This window comes from Takifugu flavidus, chromosome 7, assembly GCF_003711565.1.
Source record: "Takifugu flavidus isolate HTHZ2018 chromosome 7, ASM371156v2, whole genome shotgun sequence".
Classification (NCBI taxonomy): Eukaryota; Metazoa; Chordata; class Actinopteri; order Tetraodontiformes; family Tetraodontidae; genus Takifugu; species Takifugu flavidus.
In genome coordinates, this window is record NC_079526.1 from 13,831,425 (window position 1) to 13,849,876 (window position 18,452).

General features: G+C 48.1%; 1 protein-coding gene across 1 annotated transcript in view; it reads left to right on the forward strand.

Annotated features, from left to right (window-relative positions):
• The first annotated feature begins 225 nt into the window (after positions 1 to 225).
• The window catches only part of syde2 (synapse defective 1, Rho GTPase, homolog 2 (C. elegans)), a 31,792-nt gene continuing 13,565 nt past the window's right edge, over positions 226 to 18,452 (forward strand). The window contains exons 1-4 of the mRNA XM_057038699.1: positions 226 to 2,386; positions 7,935 to 8,218; positions 8,403 to 8,763; positions 15,790 to 16,919. Of these exons, the coding sequence (XP_056894679.1) occupies positions 412 to 2,386; positions 7,935 to 8,218; positions 8,403 to 8,763; positions 15,790 to 16,919 (3,750 nt within the window). The 5' untranslated portion in view covers positions 226 to 411. The remainder of the gene's footprint in view (positions 2,387 to 7,934; positions 8,219 to 8,402; positions 8,764 to 15,789; positions 16,920 to 18,452) is intronic.

Consider the following 18,452-nt stretch of genomic DNA (forward strand, 5'->3'; position numbering starts at 1 on the left):
ATTTTGCTGCAGTTTCAATGAACAATAAAGGGCTAATATCTGTGAAACAGCAAACTATTCCAAACATGCGCGCAGCCATCATGAGGAGACGCCTGGGAGGCGCTAGAGAGAAGCGCAGAGATGGAGGGAGAGAGTGGGAGGGAGGGAGAGAGAGGAGGGCAAAGTGCGCTAGAGAGAGAGAGAGAGAGAGAGAGAGAGAGAGAGAGAGAGAGAGAGAGAGAGAGAGAGAGAGAGAGGTAGTGGGACCGAACGCGGAGGTCCAGGAGAGAGGCGCCAGTGTGGAGGTGACAGCGGAGAATGGAGAGGATCCCGTCCGCCCGGCGAGCTTTGACCGCGGCGAGCGAGGAACACCGATTCGGTCCAACGTGTTGATAGAACCCGGGAGAAATTTACAGGTGGTAAAGGAAAGGAATGGCTGATCCTCTGCGGAGGACTTTACTAGCGAAACTACGAGGGAAGAAATCCAAGAAAGGAGCGACGGTCGGCGGCGGATACGGCTCGACTCCGGCCGCTGCTGCGGTCACCGGGAGCCGAGAAGGTAAAGAAAAAGTTTTGCAAACGCAGCGAGACTCCGGCGAGGCTGGCCAGGTAGTGGTGCTCCATGAGCTGGATTACGCGTCAGAGAGAATGAGCACGTACGAGAATTGTGTTGACGGGACAGCGGTGCCAACCGGGGGGGTCGTGATCGTCCGACCGGGTCGCGCAGCCGAGTCGGTCGGCGCGCGTCTCCAGGAGCGGAGCAGCGGGGGCAGGGTTCAGGTTAACGAGGAACTCCCAGGGGTGTCGCTTCAAAGAGCAGTGCAGTTTGGGGGGCGTGTGATCGGGGAGGGAGAGATTAGTTACCAGGGTCCCGGCTCTGGGAAAAGGACGCTACCTGCAGGACTCACGCATGATGGAGCGCACGTCCACAGGAAACTCTTCGTTTCGGTGCCGCGCCAGTGCAGGGTCGGGGATTCAATCGGCTTTGGGGACAGTTCGAGTGACGTTTTGTGTCGAACACGGGTGGAAATGCACGCAGGCTCCGGTCCAGCCGCTGAGAGTGATGTGACCGAGCTCAGGGACAGAGGACAGTCCCGACACATGGCAGCCACCGGCCCGTGCGTCAGCGAACGCAACACCAACTGGGGTTTGGACAGTAGCTGTCAGCGGACGTCAGCATCCTTGTATCCAAACTCGGATAAAAATATAGTAAACAGAAACGCTGAAGGTTGTGAGCAGGGAGGAGAGGTTAGAGGTTTAGGCGCCCCGCAGAGTCCGACATTTTTTCCCACCGAGTTGGACATTTGCGACATTGAGGTGGATTCCCCGCGCGTCACAGCAGAGTCACTGAGATACACTTTAAACAGTGAGGATGAGGATTATTACGACAATGAAATCCTGCCCTTTTACAAGGCAAAAAGGGATGGTAAAAGAGCAGCGCCCGGGAAGCAGCCTCTGTCAGGTCAGGATGTTGGTCAGGCTGAGGAGAGTAACACCGCACAGGAAACAGACAGGCTCAGGAACCAACTGAAGGAAGCTTATTACCTGCTTATCAGTGCTATGAATGATATCAACCTGGATGTGCAGCAGATTAGTTGCGGTTTAACTGAACAGCAGGCCACATCCTCTTGCAGTAGCCACTCCAGGGACAGCCTGTGCTCCAGGTTGTCCATTAAAAACATGGACAGCGACTCCTGGTCGTCAGGAGGCGAACACAGCCCTCAGCAGGTGTCTGACGCCGACTCGCTTCTGCTTTGCCTCAGCGGAAACACCGAGTCAGGCTTTAAAGACTGCAGCTCGAAGAGTAAGAGCGCGGAGAATCTGTCCACGGTCACGGTCAGACCCCCTTTACTGCGCTCTGCTAGCGACGGAGCTATCAGGTACACAGGAGGACCTCCGCTCTGTGTCAGAGTCTCCGAGGTGCAGGGTCCAGAGATTTTCGGTGACGCAGCAGACGCGGAGGCCGAAGCCTCCGAAGAGCCTCCTGCGTATTATGAGGCCGTCAGCGGCGACGAGGTGCTGCAGGAGCCAGGCAGAGACGAGGAGCGGGGGGAGCAGCTGAACGAGAGCAGCGGCTCGGTCAACAGCCTCACCGGTTCCTCCGACAGCAACGCCGACGCGACGGCGCATCGGGGTCACGGCAACAAGCAGAAGCAGAGCAAAGGGCGCGAAGAGCGGTCCCACTCCATCCGCAAGGGCCACGGGGTCACCGTCAACAAAATGCAGGAGTGGATGCACAAGGGACGCATGTTGTCTTCTGAGATGAAGCAGCGCATCGAGGGCTCGGCCTTGCCTCCTCAGGCTAACCTTTGTGGGTGTAAGGCGGGGTCTCAGAGCGCCGGTCAGCGGGTTAAACCCGTCAAAGCCAAGTCGCCTCCAATCAAGTCGCCACAACTGCAGCAGCCAGGTAGGACGGCTACACGGAGTGATCTCAACTCCCGTGGATCTTCTCAATCAGCGCCCTCCTTCACCCTTCTTCCTCTGATAATTGCCATCCTCCACTCATAGTACGCTCCGTCTGGTGGCGGTCCACCCTGCACTCCTGACCTCCTGGATGCAAAGCAAAGGGACGAGACACCTCAGACCTCTTTGCTTTTCCTTTAAGGCTGTTTCACCGGTGACGGGTTCTGTCCTTCACACTAATTTAGGTGCATCTTAACAACCAATTAATCGCACATCAGGTCATAGGTCGGATCACTCACAGCGTAGTTCAGTAACAACTAACTCCCTCTCGTTTCAGTAGTGGTGGTGGTCTCTGTTTTGATATGATGTCTGATGACGTGCGAGGTGATGTTTTGATTATGCTCTGATGTTCCGTTTGTGACGCAGCGCCAAAAGAGGGAGAACATCCGTATCACGAAACCACAAACATGCTTGTGAGCGACACGCTATCAGCACCGAGCGTTGGGGAAAGGGGGGGGGGTTACGTGGGATAATAATTGGTTTTGAATTTGCTCAGCTATGAAAACAAGAGTGAGATCCATCTTGGAGACATTCTAATCTGGACCTTCCAGTGGAACAGGCTCTCCGTATGTCTTCCTTATCTGATGCCGGTGATCGCCCCATTTAAAACAATGGGCCACACTTTTATTGCTCTTATATTGAGTGATTCCAACAGAAAGTGTTGGCCCCCGCTGCCCTGATGTGGCTGCAACCGATAATAAGGCAGTTAGCAACAACATGGATACGGTTTGGAGGCTAGCTGTTATTCCCCTTTATAATTCTGCACAAGCCTCCCATGTGCTTATTTATCTTCTATAAACGTGCGTGACGTTCTGAGAGTGTGTCCTACGTAAACACTTGACCCGCCATGTGCGCCGGCTGCCGTTGACTGTCAGTGCGTTGCACTCCCTGAAATAGAAAGTGATCCCTGCTGCGTGGAAGGCCTCTCCGCTTGACTCCCAGCTGCACTTGGCTCGAGTTGGCTCCGTCATTTACATCTCAAGCTGTTTCCTCTTTCATAGGGAATAAAGACCAGACTTGATATAGCTTTTTATGTTTCTCTCTGGAGGCCATTTATCCCCCCCTTCCCCCAGTCCTTTTGGACAGATTTCCCTTTTCTGTCCCGACTGAACATTTCCACAGCTGTGGCCAGAGGAATCTAAAGTAGGAGAAGCCACCGCAGAGTGTAACTGCAGTTTGTGTGTGTGTGTGTGTGTGTGTGTGTGTGTGTGTGTGTGTGTGTGTGTGTGTGTGTGTGCCCATGGGGGTTGGGCTGTCATGTTGCCTTCCACCCCAGTCATTTGCTCTGGACAGCTCCATGGTAACTTGCATGGAAAAGAGACGTTGGATTGAATATTTAGGATGCCTTTGCTGTTGTTTCACTTGTTTGCGTTGTTCCACTTAAGTCCTCCCCAATGAATGAACAAAATGAAGGGCGTTTAAGTATTTCTTAAGGTCCGGTGCTGGGCTCAGAAGACCCGCTAAAAAAGAAAACAGAAATGCCCTCAAAGGTCAGGCTTGTCTTAGTTTGAAATTCTTCATTATGTCAGTGGATATTTTGGTGTAAAATGGCTGGGAACGCGTTTTCAGATGCGCTCATCTTCCTTCATTTTCCCTGAAATGTCTTGAAAGGCGTATCGATATTCTCCTGAAATTGACAGTAATCTTAGATGCTATTATTTTGAAAGCGACACCTAACTTGCATTTGGCACAGTTCTCTTCAGTCGTCCCCAACATTCCTCCTACAGTAATCCCTTCTTGTTGAGATTATACAAAGAGGGAGATGAGACGAGCGTGCAGGTGTAACACAATCCCCCCCTCGACCGCTGTCAAATCATGTCGGCGCAGCGTGGAGTGGTTGCTGCATTGTGCCAGAAAGCGTGTTAGCGTTCTTTCCTCCTCGTGTGGGTTACAATCATCTGTCTTTATAGTTTGTCACTAGGACAGATTTATGGAGGATAGTAGCGCTCAAGACAGATCAAATGATGGCACTGGGGCCTTTTAAGGGATTGTGAAGCACATCGGGGTGCTGCTGCAGAGTGCTGTGCCAACACTTTTGGGTCTTTTAAATTAGTAACCCAACGGTTTAATGGGAAACATGTTGCAAATTCAATGTGTTTGAGCTGACCGTGTAGGATTCTTCTTTTTAAAAGCTTGACAATGAGACAAGACAGAAGGTGCACTGAAAGAGCTGCGGCATTGAAAAGAGTGGATCAAGAGGCAGCGTTAGCATTAGCATCAGCAGGCTCCGCTGTCAGGATGCCTCAACGGGACGCAAGTGTTGACATGTGACGCAACCCCAGACGACCTCAGCGCAGCACTGGTGTAAAAAGAAAAATCTACACTGAGAATCCTCATTATCATATGAATGAGCGTCATGAGGGATGTGGCACATCTCACCAGATTCCTTCTGGGGTTTTTTTCTGGGGGGGTTGCAAACTCAACAAAGTGTTGTCTGTGCAGAGAAGGAACGAACTGCTGTGTGTTTTGCCAAAAGAGGAGCCTCCATGAAGCAAAAGGGATTCAGCAAATAAGAGAAAAGCCTTTTGGGAACCGACTCAAAAGAGAAAAAGGAATCAGTCAGAGGGTTTTGGACATGAGTATAATTAGAACTTGGATTAATATCGGGCTCATGTAGGGACAACAGCATGTCCAGGAAATACCCTTCCTCTCCGTATTCTCTTCCACATTCCGGCTTCTATTTCCTCACTCAGATGTGCGCCTGTGCTTTGTGTGCTCGGACCATCTGTGGCCTTCAGGTCAAAGGTGTCAGCGCTCCGTGCCCTGAACACATCATCGTCACGCCATCAAGACATAAGGCTGTCAGCCTCTTTTAAGCAAATTTAAATCAGATCAATTTTGCTTTTCACTCTGCCTTTTACTTAAAAAACACCTGTCATTGTGTGTTACACCGAAACACAAATTAGTGGGCAGTAATTTTTCATGCTGTCCCAGTTTCCAACAGACACAACTTTTATAAAGGTTAAGTTACTTATTTAAGACTTCTGAGAATGGACTAGTGATTGTTTTAGTTTTACAACCCTTTTTTGGTAGTTTTCATTGTTGCAAAGGGTGTAAAACAAATACATCTCTTAAAGTGTCTCAAATGTTTGGCAAATCCCAGCTTTGTGGATGTGAAAAAGTGCAAGTGTCCTCATGGCTGGATGTCGGATTGTGGTTTAACTCTTCCTCATTGAGTCCACCCTCCGTCATGCACCAGCTTCAGGAGTGTGACGGCGGAAGGAGACGGCAGCGGTGGCGGCGAGGCTGTAAACACGGAGCTGTGGTCTGGAATGCTGCTCGTGTCAGAACACGCTTCCTCTTTCAGCTATGAAAGACCCCTTAAAGACGATGGCATGCTGACAACACCTCCGTGTGCAACCATCGCACCTCTGTTTAGACTTCTTACCAGCGTGCCGACTGGCAAAATAGTTTAACATCTTCCTCCATTTTGGCGCAAAAAGTTGTTTCCTAACCAACATCTTCCTTGTTTTCCAGCTACAGTTTTGTCATCCTAAGATTTATTTCCTGGAGATGGAGCTGTGTTGTTCCATTTTAGACTCCTGACATAAAAACACATAAAGCTGCTTTCAGGAACCTTTACTTTGGGTCTATTTTTAGGTTGAGGCTGATCTTTTTCCACTTGAAAAAGTTATAAACATGTCTGGAGAGGACTGACAAGTTAAAAAGTGTTTGTAGAAAGCTCAAGGAGGCCGGAAAACAAACCTTTTCCCTGTCTTAGAGTCGGGCTTGCTGGGCCTTCAAATCACTGCTGGACAAAATCTGTATGAGTTCATTGAGATATATTAAATCATGTACGTGTTTGTATGTTAGGATACATTATATGGCAGCCTTAATCCAGACACAAACACACCAGTTCATCTCATCTGTTTCTGGCAGGAATCCTTCCTTAACTTAAACAAAGCAAAATGGAGGAAATAGCTAAAGATGTGCTCTGTATGCTAGCAGCACAGCGCTGTGTTTAAATTAAAATGAAATGAATGACAGAGGGGCCGAGATGGGCGGTGATTTCCTAGTTCGACTGCTGTTTGTTGTTTTGAGAGGTTAGGAATGCCTCAAAAGGTGGATTCTATTCTGACCAAGCTGTTAGGCAGTGGTGCCTTATGTAATCAGCCGGAACGCAGAGGGATCAAGGCCGGCGTGTTCCTCAAGTAGGTTCGGGGGGAAATAAAAGTTCCGAGACTTGTTTTGTTTAGGTTTGTGTATTTATGAGCACCAACAGAACTTTATTTTTATTATAACTAAAATTCAGAAGAGAAACAAAAACATTCCAGTCTTTTCTGCACCGATGTGCTAAAAACAGTTGTAAAGGTGGCGTGCGACACACTGCAGCTCTCTGACTGGGCCGACAGGGAATCTCCGCTTCTCTCAACAGTTGCCTTTGACGTGGTTGCGTGATTCGGGTAACTTTGCCGTTCTGGTCCAGCTCTTGAGTGATTACGTTGGTGAGCGACTCCGCTCTGCTCTGTTTGCTTAGCTGATGCGGCCGTCAGCATTCGGCCACATCTTAAACCCCAGTAAAGGTTCTCTGGCTGGCACAAGGCTTCGCCAATAAAAGCAACCCAAAATACCTTCGTTTTCACTGACTCGGTTATAAAAAAGATTCAAAGCAGACCCCCAAGAAAGCCCCTCCTTTGACATTTTTAACAATGCAACCCAGGGACCTGCTGGATGCCCTGTGCTCAATTTCAATGTTTTGTAGAGAGAAAATAATCCGGAGTCTGTAATTTGCTGGATGTCAGCGTGGCGTGCGCACCAAACACATTTCCTTGTGGAAAGGAGAAGTTGTCATTATAGCATGTGGAGGGGCTTGTCTGGGAGCTGCCGAGGATCAAAACAGTCTTTGACGCGATGCTGCTCTACATGTCAGAGCAAGAACGTGCCCATCAACCATCACGCACACGCTCGGAGGTTGTTTTTCTCGGGTCGGATCTCTTGTCTGCTCTGGATTTCTAGGAACGCGAGATCTTTTATATTTGATTTCAGAGGAAAATAGAGACCTACGTCAACGCAGCCTTATCCTGCTTTTTAGGGGGGGAGGTGGGGGACATTAAAAAAACAGGCCACCATTTTTACAATCCCTCCTTTTCACTCACTGGTTGCTGCTATTTCAGCAGTAGTTTTCTTCTCGCTGCTGTGATGCGTTGCTCTGTCATGTGTTTCCAGGTCCATTTCTTGCTCTCAGCCGTTATTAAGGAAGACAGGAGGTGTTTGACCTCAATCAAACTGATGACGTTTAACAGCAGAGAAATGACCCAGAGGGCAGATGAGAGGCTATAAAATCTAAGGGTGTCAATCAGTGGTCGTTACCTTGTGGTTTCTTGATACAGATGTTTTCTCAAAAACTTGACAGGACACGAGATAAAATCATTAAGTTCATTCATGATGATGATGATGATGATGATGATGATAATGGTTTCCTGTCAAATTTGTTTTTTAATGTTCCTGAGTATAAAATCCCCAAGTTTAACCCTCTTTCTTCTTTTTGTTAGCTTTCATTGAGAATGTCCAGACACCCTGCGCTAATGGTCAGCCCGGTGAAAGTCATCCAACGTGGCGGCAGCCGCTCACCACCATCACGGTCTCTAAGAAGCGCAACTGGTTGCAGCAGAGCTCCCTGGGGAGGAATCACTGCAGCAAGGATGAGCTCCCGGGACTGCTGGGAGCCGAGGAGGAGGGCAGTCAGGGCTCCCATCAGCCGCCACCTTGTCCCTGTCCGGACCAAATAAGAATTTCAGCGACAGTAACACGGCCGGCACGCCTACACCTGCCTCAGGTTAGCCGTCATATGTCTTGACGGTACATAGAGTAGTTAGCTTAGCGTAGCTCTTTGTTTGTGTGCTGAGTTTAGCACCAACAAGGATGAGACTGTAGTTTCAACAACGCATTATTTCTACCTAATAGGACACTTGAGGATGTTTCATTGGAGGTGGTCATCTTTAGCTTGTCTGATATTTTAGGTGAACATCTGCCAGTCAAAGGAATCCGCTCAGTTTCGGAGCGTGGACCCTGCAGAGGAGAATGATGCCGATGACGAAGGAGAGATCTGGTACAACCCCATCCCTGAGGACGAGGAGCCAGAGGTCTCTCACCGGCCCTCCGTGCGACTCTTGGTCCCGTCTCGAGTGGCTCCTCAGAGGAGGCCCAGCAGGGGAGGGGACGTAGGGCATCTCCTGGAGGTGCCTGGAGAAAACCTCGGCAGTGGCGGTTCGGGAGATGGGAGCCAGGGGAACGGTGCAAATTCCGCTGAGACGCTCCTGCTGCACAGACAGATGCTGGTGTGTAAACCTCAGGAGGAGGGCGGAGCCAGCAGGGCCGCAGGTATGGCAGAAACCTCATGGATTCCATCCTTTTTCCGCATCTTGAACCTGTTTTCATTCGTGCACATTTGAGGTGCTGCGGAGCCAAAACCTATGTGCTGTTTGTTTGGTCTCTCAGTCGATGTTCTCACGCCTTGATCACTAATTACAGCTCGTGCTGACATTAGTCGTCACAGCATCCACAGTCTTATGTAGCTGCTCGCAAGTCCTGACATTTGAATGCGTTGATTAAGATGTCGGAACATTGGAAAAACGTCGGTGACTACATTCAAACCTGAGTGTTTGAATCGAAGAACAAACGAAGCCTCACACCTATTTTTGCTCTGAAAGGAGCTTTGGCTGTCTGATCATATCAGTCCATATAAGCGTCTCTCATTAGTTAAACTGAGGCGGACATTAGCCAGGAGGAATTCAGTAACGGCATTCCTCGGAGGAAAGAATATCCGTGTACTTGTGACTCGCACGAAGAGCTGTACGTTTCTTTCATCCTCCGTGTTTTTCACCTTTTTCTCCATTTCAAGACAAAAGCTGAAACTATTATGAACGCGCTGGCTTCCTCTCAGCGCACGCTTTGTGTGCGTTCCACTGCTGAGTTCAACCCATCGGTGCATTTTGAACGCAGCCTATAATTGTCAACACTTTCGTGGTGTTGGTGTTCAGTTGTAGAACAAAGTGCTCCTTAAACCCAGGGCGGTAAGGAGTGAAATGACTGGTTTGGAGAGGTCCAGTGTGTAAGATCAAGTGATCATGGCTTATTATTATCATTAAAGATTCTGTTCAGCAAGGTTTGTTTATTCCAGGTTACCATGGAAACATGGCAGGGCGACATTGTCTTTGACCATAAAGGGGGACCTGCCTCAATATGTTTTATACCCATATCTCACTGTTTGATGTGTTGAACATGTCATAATCTTACTTTGCCAAGAGAGAATTGAAAATCTGACCCCCAGGAAGTGAGACCCAAACTAAGACCACAACATATAAGGAGCTCAGTGCTAACCTGAGGTGTTGCTCCATTACCCAGAATAAATCTGTCCTTAGCAAGGACATTGGATTAATTGGCGCTTGATCAACCCCTTGATCCACACGTCTAACTCTTGGCCGTCTCGGGCGTCACGTGCAGCTCAGAGAATCTCTGTCCTGAGAGACTTTCCCTGTCGGATTAGGATTAAACCAGCACCAAATGAGTCTCAGGGCGCCGCTCCAGGAAAGACAACGGTCATGACACACAGAACCAAAGAAAAGAAAGCTATTTCTGATATTCTCAGAAGAGTTAGAGCAGTGGGTATTTTTGGACGCCTGAGTTGCCTAATTGGTCCTTTTAAAGGAGATTAGTGCTGTTCTGCCCATTTCATCATCAGCTGATTACCGAACAAAGATCTGAGCCTCATTTAAATCCAAAAATGTGACGCTGGTTAGCGACAGGCGGCCTGTGACAGGACGCCTTCACTCATACCCTTGCTCTGGAAGCGCTCCCCCACCCCCGCTGCTGCTGTTGACTTTGTAACAGATTGATTCTTGTGGGTTTGGCGGCACCAGCCCACACTTGACTGGCACATAAAAGAGCCACAAGCCCCGCTGTGTGTCAACAAGGAGGGAGAACATTCATTACTGTTGTCTGACTGGTGCGTGTGTGCACGTTCAGTGGCCGTGTTGGTTTGAAATCAAAGGGCCAAATGTTCTGGTTGTTATTAATTCAGGGTTTATCAGATGCATCCTGCTCACGTTCGCCCCGTATTTAGGGTCAATAAGTGGACCTGAAATGTTCTGTTTGGGTCGCAACGTGTCGGCTGTGTTGAGCTGCTGCTACGGCAGATGTCAGGTACCCGATGGCGTCCTCTGCTCCATATCACCCAACGCACGTTCTATTTTTGGCGAAAGGCTCATCGAGCTGCACAGCGCAGATCGAATGGTCCACATAAATGACACCATGAGTCCAGGCAGCGTTCAAGATAACATACACGTGTTAGGGCCTGAACTATTGACCAAACATGCAATTTATTGTGTTGTTTAGCGTTGTTAGCATTTAGTCCGATATTAGATTAGATTAGATTAGATTAGATTCAACTTTATTGTCATTACACATGTCACAAGTACAAGGCAACAAAATGCAGTTAGCATCTAACCAGAAGTGCTTAAGTAGCGAATATCCATTCTTATGAACGAAAATCAAATCAAGTCCCAACGCAGTTATTGTTTGTTTTGGTTTTTTAAAGCACTTGTGGTTGTGCATCACTGAAAATTAAATAGAAAAAAATCAATGAGATGTTCAATTTAAAAAGGAAAGTTTCATTATGCACAAAGCGATGCTCGATTCAAAGCCCTTTTAAACGTGCGTCCTCCAACATTGTCGAGACCTCAGCGAGCCACATCTTCACCACATCAACCTCCTCTGTGTGTAGGAGAACACATTAAGGGTTGGTGCACCGCCTCCGTTGGTGAAATAGGCTTTCGAGCACAGCCACACTACTCGAAACCTTTGTCTCCTCTCTTTTCAAGTCTTAATAAACAGCCCGTTTTATCAGCTCCCTGAATAAAAGTGTCTGCTGAATTAATGAAGCCGTGCAGATGTAGATGACTCTCTGCAGCCAGAGTTTTCCTCTGTTCGGCTGGCTGATCCCCCCCCCGACCCTCCGGATACACTCCAGACTCCTCGTGTGCTGCCTATTGACTGACTTATTGTCCATCTGAATGCTCCATTTGTACTGAGAATAATGATTGATGGACTTTCGGGGTGGTGTGTGAGGTGTCCTGCCAATCTCTTGTTCCATTTTGTGCTTGCGTGGGGCATCTGGACTGACTTGGCCAGCTCTCAGAATGGGATCAGCGCTATTTCTGGGGGTTGTTTTCATCAAAATGGTGACTGCATTTTGAGAATTAGCTCCGTGGGTAACATGAGAGGTGAGAGCTGGTATCTGACCCTGGATGGTGGGTTCACAGATGGGCCTGGAGGAAGTCAACAGCGATACTGTGAGACCTGAACTTCAAAGCAGCAGATTCTTTAGTTTGGCTCTAGATGTGAAGTTCAACTCACATAGTTTTCTCCTGGCTCTTTCCTTCTGGTCTGTTCTTCATCTCATCACCACAGAAGCTGCTGAAACCCAGATCTGGATTCTTTGATGATGTGATGAGTCGGCAAATGGATCACAAAATCAACAAAATGTCAGTTGTTGCAGCTTTTACTTTTATTTTAGTTAGATGCAACAATAATGGCACATAAGATACATACCTGGATGTTATCATTAGGATGGAGTTGGATCAGGAGCATGACTGAAGATAAGGTTTTATTGTGAAATCCAAGTCAAGTTTAACTTGAAATATTACTGTTTGAACTTTGCATTCCCTGTTCTGTTAGATTAATTTTCTAGAATTCCTAAATGTGGTGTTGCTGCTGTAGAGATAGAGAGATTTAAAAGAAAGTTCTTTCTGCGAGTGTTTGACATCTGTGCTTCATTTTTGAGCAGATTTTGCAACCTCAGCAAATTTCTTTCCTCCCAAATGTTGGACTTGTACCGAACATTGCATCAGCTGACTCAAACTAAATTAAATGCTTCTGGTCCTTTCATAAATCTAATGAATAAAGGATGTTCATTTAGAGAATTAAACACATTTAGTGTGATTATTTAGGACAGAAAGAGACTTTTCACACTGCTGAAACCTTGAACGCTGATTTTGAGTTTGCTTCTGCTCATATTTGGCTTCAGTTATTTGTGTGAATAAGCAGGTGGACATTGATTCTAATTAACACATTAAGGAAGAAAAAGAATTAAGTGATGTTTTAAGGCAATAAAAATCCCGCTTCTTGCTGACAAACCTATTTGTTTCTGGACTCATTTGACGGCAGCCGCCGTGTAACCGTTAGCGCCGCGTTCTTTACAACGTGACCGGCTGGTGGAAGCTGTTGAGAATGAGCAGCCAGTGTGTCGGCTGAGTTACAGCAGAGCAGGAATTCCTGCAGTGGTAGGAGGCCTAAGTACATGAGGGCTGCATTGGCAGGGGGCCATGTTGTGCTACTGGGAAGGCCTGCATGCCTGGATATATTAGCAGCTATTGTGATCAACCTGCCGCGGCCCCTGAAAGGCGTTCCAGCGCTGAATGAGTTCGAACCCAAGCGTCTCGGTCGCCGCGTCGAGAAGCTACATAATGGCCAGCTACGCGCATTCATCTGCTTATTTACGTTCCCCTTGTTTGTCAGCACAGCCGGCGTCTTTCTGTCTTTATATTTAATGCACAGATTTGGCAGCTGTGACACAGACACACTCGAGTGGTTCTGCGGAGGAGACCGAGGAGATAGCCGTCCCCCTCTGAGGCCTTATCAAGAGTTTGCTTTGTGTCTGCTTCACTCTCTCTTGCACACACACGCGCACACACACACACGCTTGCATGCACGCACCTCTTCTGTTTGATTGAAAGACATTTAAATCCATTTTGAGCAGTTTTGCATGCACATAGAGGATTGGAGACACGTCATATTTTACACACACCCTCCTCCTACACCTGTCTGGTGCCAGTGCTGTGAAAAGAAGTCATAAATTCCTGGCCTTTGTTAAGAGGTGTCAGTGGCCGAGCGCCTGAGGAGGGTCAGGCGGGCCGTGTGTGTAAGTGAGCGTATGCGTGCATACTTACATGCGCACTCTTTGTGTCACAGTAATCTGGTGAGTGCATGTGCGTGTTTAAACGTTGGGGGTGGACACAGTTACACGGCTCAGGTGTCACCCAGAGATATGCGGGACCTTTTGCCCTTTGACCCAGGGACATGGCCCTGGAGGGTTGGATGTCAAACCATCACCCCGGAACCTCAGCCAGGTGTCATGTTGCTATGTGGACTGCTGCCATAAGGAGCGTGTGTGTGTGTGTGAGCAAGTGTGTGTCGAAGGCAAAGAAGCAGAAATCATTAACCTGGCTTGTGGTTATTACAGTTTAATAACCACAAGCACGTGTATACAGTAGGTATGTTCACTCAGTATTATCTTATGTATCATGCATTAGATCGGTGCTTTCTTTCTACCAAAAACATTAAGGTTTAAAAAAGTGAATTGTTCTGCACGTTGATATTGAAATGCTACATTCAATAATGTGGTCTTACTAAATAGTCTCTATATTAAAAGATTTTTATAGCGTTTTTGTTTTGTGGGGACTTTATACTGCCATTTTGGGAAGATGCTAAAGCACGATGTATGGAAGAAGCTAAGGTGACACATTTGTGTTTGTTCTACTCACGACGATACGCTGAGACATTTGGGAGGAGTGGGCCTCAACCCTGAGCAGAAGTGACCGCTGGTTGCAACACTCCCCAGATGCTGTTTGGTGGGTTTACATGCAGCACCCTCCACCCATGTCCTCCCCTCTCAGAGCGCCTCTGTGTCTATTATTGGCAGGAAGCCTTGACAGGGAAGGCTACTCAGCCAGAGGGGAAAGGAGGCTAAACATGGTTCGGTGAGGAATGTGAGAGAACAGCCGTGTTCATTTGTACATTCACCAGCCGGTCTGCCAGCCTTCCACTCGACCATCCAGACCTCTGAGAGCCTGGACAAGGGGCGCCTTTGTCCCCCCATCTGGTGGCTACACCCTGCCCTGCTCCTGCCCCTGCCCCCATCTTACTCTTCTCTGCATCCTGTTGTGCCTCCTCTGCTTCGCTCTTTTCACTTACAGGCACTTGCCCCAGAATAGCACAGCAGGTCCCCTCTGAAAATAGAGCTGGTGATGTTGGCAGGGTCAAGCTCTCTCTCTTTTACCATCTTTCTCTCTATTTTTTTTACAGAATATCTATTGTTCCAAAATATAATTAGCTTATGAAACGGGAGCGATCAGTAAAACCAGTCATACCCAGCAAGTTCGTCGCCGGACGTGCACCCATTGTGATGCGTTTGTTGATACGGATACGTTTGCACGCCGTTGATGCACCGCCCAACGATCATGTCCCTGTTATAGTGGAATGCTTTTTATGAGTCTGCGTCAATGACTTTTCAGATAACAGTCTTGAATTTATGTCTCACACACAGTGATTTAATCAAGCATAGCTAGTAAATATCGATCATAGCAGCGTCAAATTGCGCAATAATTATAGTCCAGTGACAGGAAATGTCTTGTTGGGTGAGGAAAAGAAGTCTGGTAGACTAAACAAAATCTGGAAGTTCCACATGCTGTAGATCTCTAGACCCCTTAATTGAACGTTATAGATATTTGGTCAGGCGAGAACTGCCTACGACGTCAAATCCGAATGGACATTTTTCAGCTTGAGTAATTACTGAGTAACTGTAGTTTGGGTGTCTTTAGACAGGCATTTTCCTCCTTGCCGACCACTTTTTTCCTGGAGCGCCAACTTACGACATTCCTCTTCAATTTCCATGCTGTTTGAAGGAAAGAAACCCACCTTAATAAAAGGGCTTTGTGGAAACTCTGAGTGTTTTTCATATCTTCAGCAATTCAGCAGCATGTTTCTGTTAAACAGTTAATGTTCCAGACCAGTGGGTCCTATCGCCTGTAACAGTGTTTTGTGTGGCTTGAGAGTTTCTGAAGCGCTGGCAGTCAGCTGATTAGAGAGTTGTGTTTTTACTTGATGGATGTGACACAGACTGTTTAATAATGAGCCGTGCATATTGTGAATTTAATGTTTTATCTACTTGTCTTTATTCAAACCACTGTATTTGCTGTCTTAGCTGAAGATTTTTGACCTTCAGAAAGCATAAATTACCCTGACAGTGTCTAACATGGCAGCATGGCACACAAGGATTGGGTTTGCAGAAGAAAGAGGCAAAATTGACACCATTCTGATGCACCAGCTCGGACAATGGTTGCCGTTGTCTAGCATAATAGGCTAGTTTAAAGCATCAGCTGCAGGCAAGGGGCAAATCATTGAGGGAAGATGAGCAGGCACTAAAATAGTGCTGAAAATGATAAAGTCCTGAAAATGGCACACATTTTTCAATAATAAGGCAAAACATTGTGTTCTGAAAGTATTGTTGTATTTAAGGGTTTCATCCATGATTAGTTGGGTCTTAATCGATTGTTTTTTTGCCTTTTGTAGATGTCTCTGACCTTCCAAATGGGGTCACCTCCCCTCCTTCCAGTCCCAACCCAGCCAAAAAGAGCAGTTCCATCAACTGGTCCTTCCCAGATAGGATTAAATCCCCGCGTACTGTAAGGAAGATCTCCATGAAGATGAAGAAGCTTCCGGAGCTCAGTCGGAAGCTCAGCGTCAAAGGCACCCCGAGCAGCAGCAACAGTGGGAACAGTCAGTTGGAGCCCAGGGCCCATTCTCCCCGTAACAATGGGAGTAGCTCAGAGGCAATTCCGCATTCTTCAGGCCCCCCTAGGCTAGCTGCATCAGGAGCCGGGTCCGCTAGTCGCAACGTGATCTCCCGCTACCATCTGGACAGCAGCGTGTCCACTCAGCACAGCTTCAATAAGAAGAAGAATAACGGCAGCTCCAAATCTGCCAGTAAAGGTGGCTACCTCAGTGACGGTGACTCCCCAGAGCTGGTGGCCAAGTCTGGGAAGCACAGCTCTGCAGAGGGGAAGGCGGGGAAAGTTAAGGACCCGGAAGGAGGCGTCCCAAGCTCCAAACTGAGTGGGACAGAGTTGGACATCGACGCGTTCCGCCACTACAGTTTTACAGAGCAGCCCAAGTGCAGCCAGTACATCTCTGGACTGATGAGCCTACACTTTTATGGTGCAGAAGACCTGAAACCTCCTCGCGTGGACTCTCGGGATGTTTACTGCGCCATACAAGTGGATTCAGTTAATAAGGCCAGAACTGCGCTCCTCACGTGTAGAACTACCTTCTTAGATATGGATCACACCTTCAACATCGATCTGGAGAACGCACAGCATCTGAAACTGGTGGTGTTCAGCTGGGAGCCCACGCCACGACGCAACCGCGTCTGCTGCCACGGCACCGTGGTGCTGCCCGCTCTCTTCCGGGTGACCCGCTGCCACCAGCTGGCCGTGAAGCTGGAGCCGAGGGGGCTGATCTACGTCAAGCTGAGCCTGATGGAGCAGTGGCAGAACTCTCTGGACGGTGGGCCTGACGGAGACAGGGAACCTCAGGTGTTCGGCGTGGAGGCGTGGCGAGCGGTGGAGAGGGAGAACACGGGCCTTATGGTGCCGCTGCTCATTAGCAAGTGCATCAATGAGATCGAAAAGAGAGGATGTCAGGTGAGTGGCTTTGCTTTGGTGATTCATATTTTGGAAATACAACAAAGAAGAGAGGCAATTACTTTTGTGGCTCCGTACGGGGATGCATAAAAACGTGTGGCTAAAAACCCTTCACCAATCCCTTCCTTCTAACAGAAATGAAGTTTTTTATAATTCCATATCACGCTGGAGTGGCTCGTAGGAGCTAAAATAATACAACCGTATCAGCATTCATGTGGGACGAGCCCTGCAGCCACCTTTAAGACTGCCATGAGCAGCATGAATAGACAAGATATCGCTACACTTTCTGATGTGGCGGAGCTTTCCCGAGGCCACCGGATCTTTTATCTGCAGGAGAAAAAGACTCCCAGTTAACAGACCGATGTTGTGGCTGTAGAGTGGAATGTTCCCATCTTGTGACATTGTCTTTTTTCGCTCTGGGATTTTTTAAAGAAGTGAAAAAGACACAAATGGGGTGAAGAGCTTCTCCTAATTAGAGTTGAGACAGTGGCAATAAAAGTGTCTGTCCGGCATCCTGACTGACCCCCCCCCCCCCCCCCCCGGGGGGGACATGCCAGTGGCAGCGGGTGCCTGGGGCCAACAGGCAAACATTGGGCCACTCCAAGCAGCCTCACATCAGACTCCGCCCACAAATACTTGTGCAGCGTGTCAGGTTTCTGGCAGGAGTGCGCTGGAGATTAGGAGGCAATTCCTGAATTATGTTATTTATTACCTAACGTGAGGTAAGCGGAAGGTGTCAGACCTCTTCAGCGTGTTGTTGCTCAGGCTTGTGGTGACTCCTGCCTTCTCAGCTCGTTAACCCCGGAGAAGCAGTCTAGACTTTACCGTTGTCAAATTCATGATTAGGCTCTTCGCGGCCCATCTTAACGTATCGGTGGTTACATGGCTCTTAGCTCCCATCTCTTCTGTTCAGTCGGAGGGGCCTGCTCTTGTGATTGTGTTTCCCCTCCGCTGAATCCTGTTTCTTTTTACATTTCCCCCCTCGTCACTCTAGTCCGCGTTTAGCTGCTGTCTTTTATTGCAGAGATGGGGAACAGACTTTACACATGGTATCAGTCTACGATCAAGCGTAACGGCTCCCTTGGGTTACATTCAGAGAGGGGTTAGTATGGGATAGACAACAGATCCAGAGGTATTTGCAGGTCCTATCATTTAAAGCGCACAAGGCCAGACGTGCAGCAGTGCGCCTTTACAAATGATTATCTGGATGTGTGAGGGGTACTTTTTTTGAGAGGCTCTTAGAAATGAGTGTCCTGAGGGCTCCTCTGAGCTTTTAAGAGCCTTGATGATTGTGGGTGTTTTGAAAAGACTCCAGATAATGTCTGCACCAAAGATTGGAGTTATAGTGCTTCTTTTGAAAGGATCTGTCCTAGAAGCCTACATATAACCATAAAGAGAGTAAAGGACGCACGCGTGAGCATCTGTGTGGCTGGATACCCCCTGAGGCCCTGACACGGAACTTACCGTCCAGAATCACAGTCCAACACACGTGTATGTCATCAGTAATATAGTTTGTATGCATCTAGGCTAGCG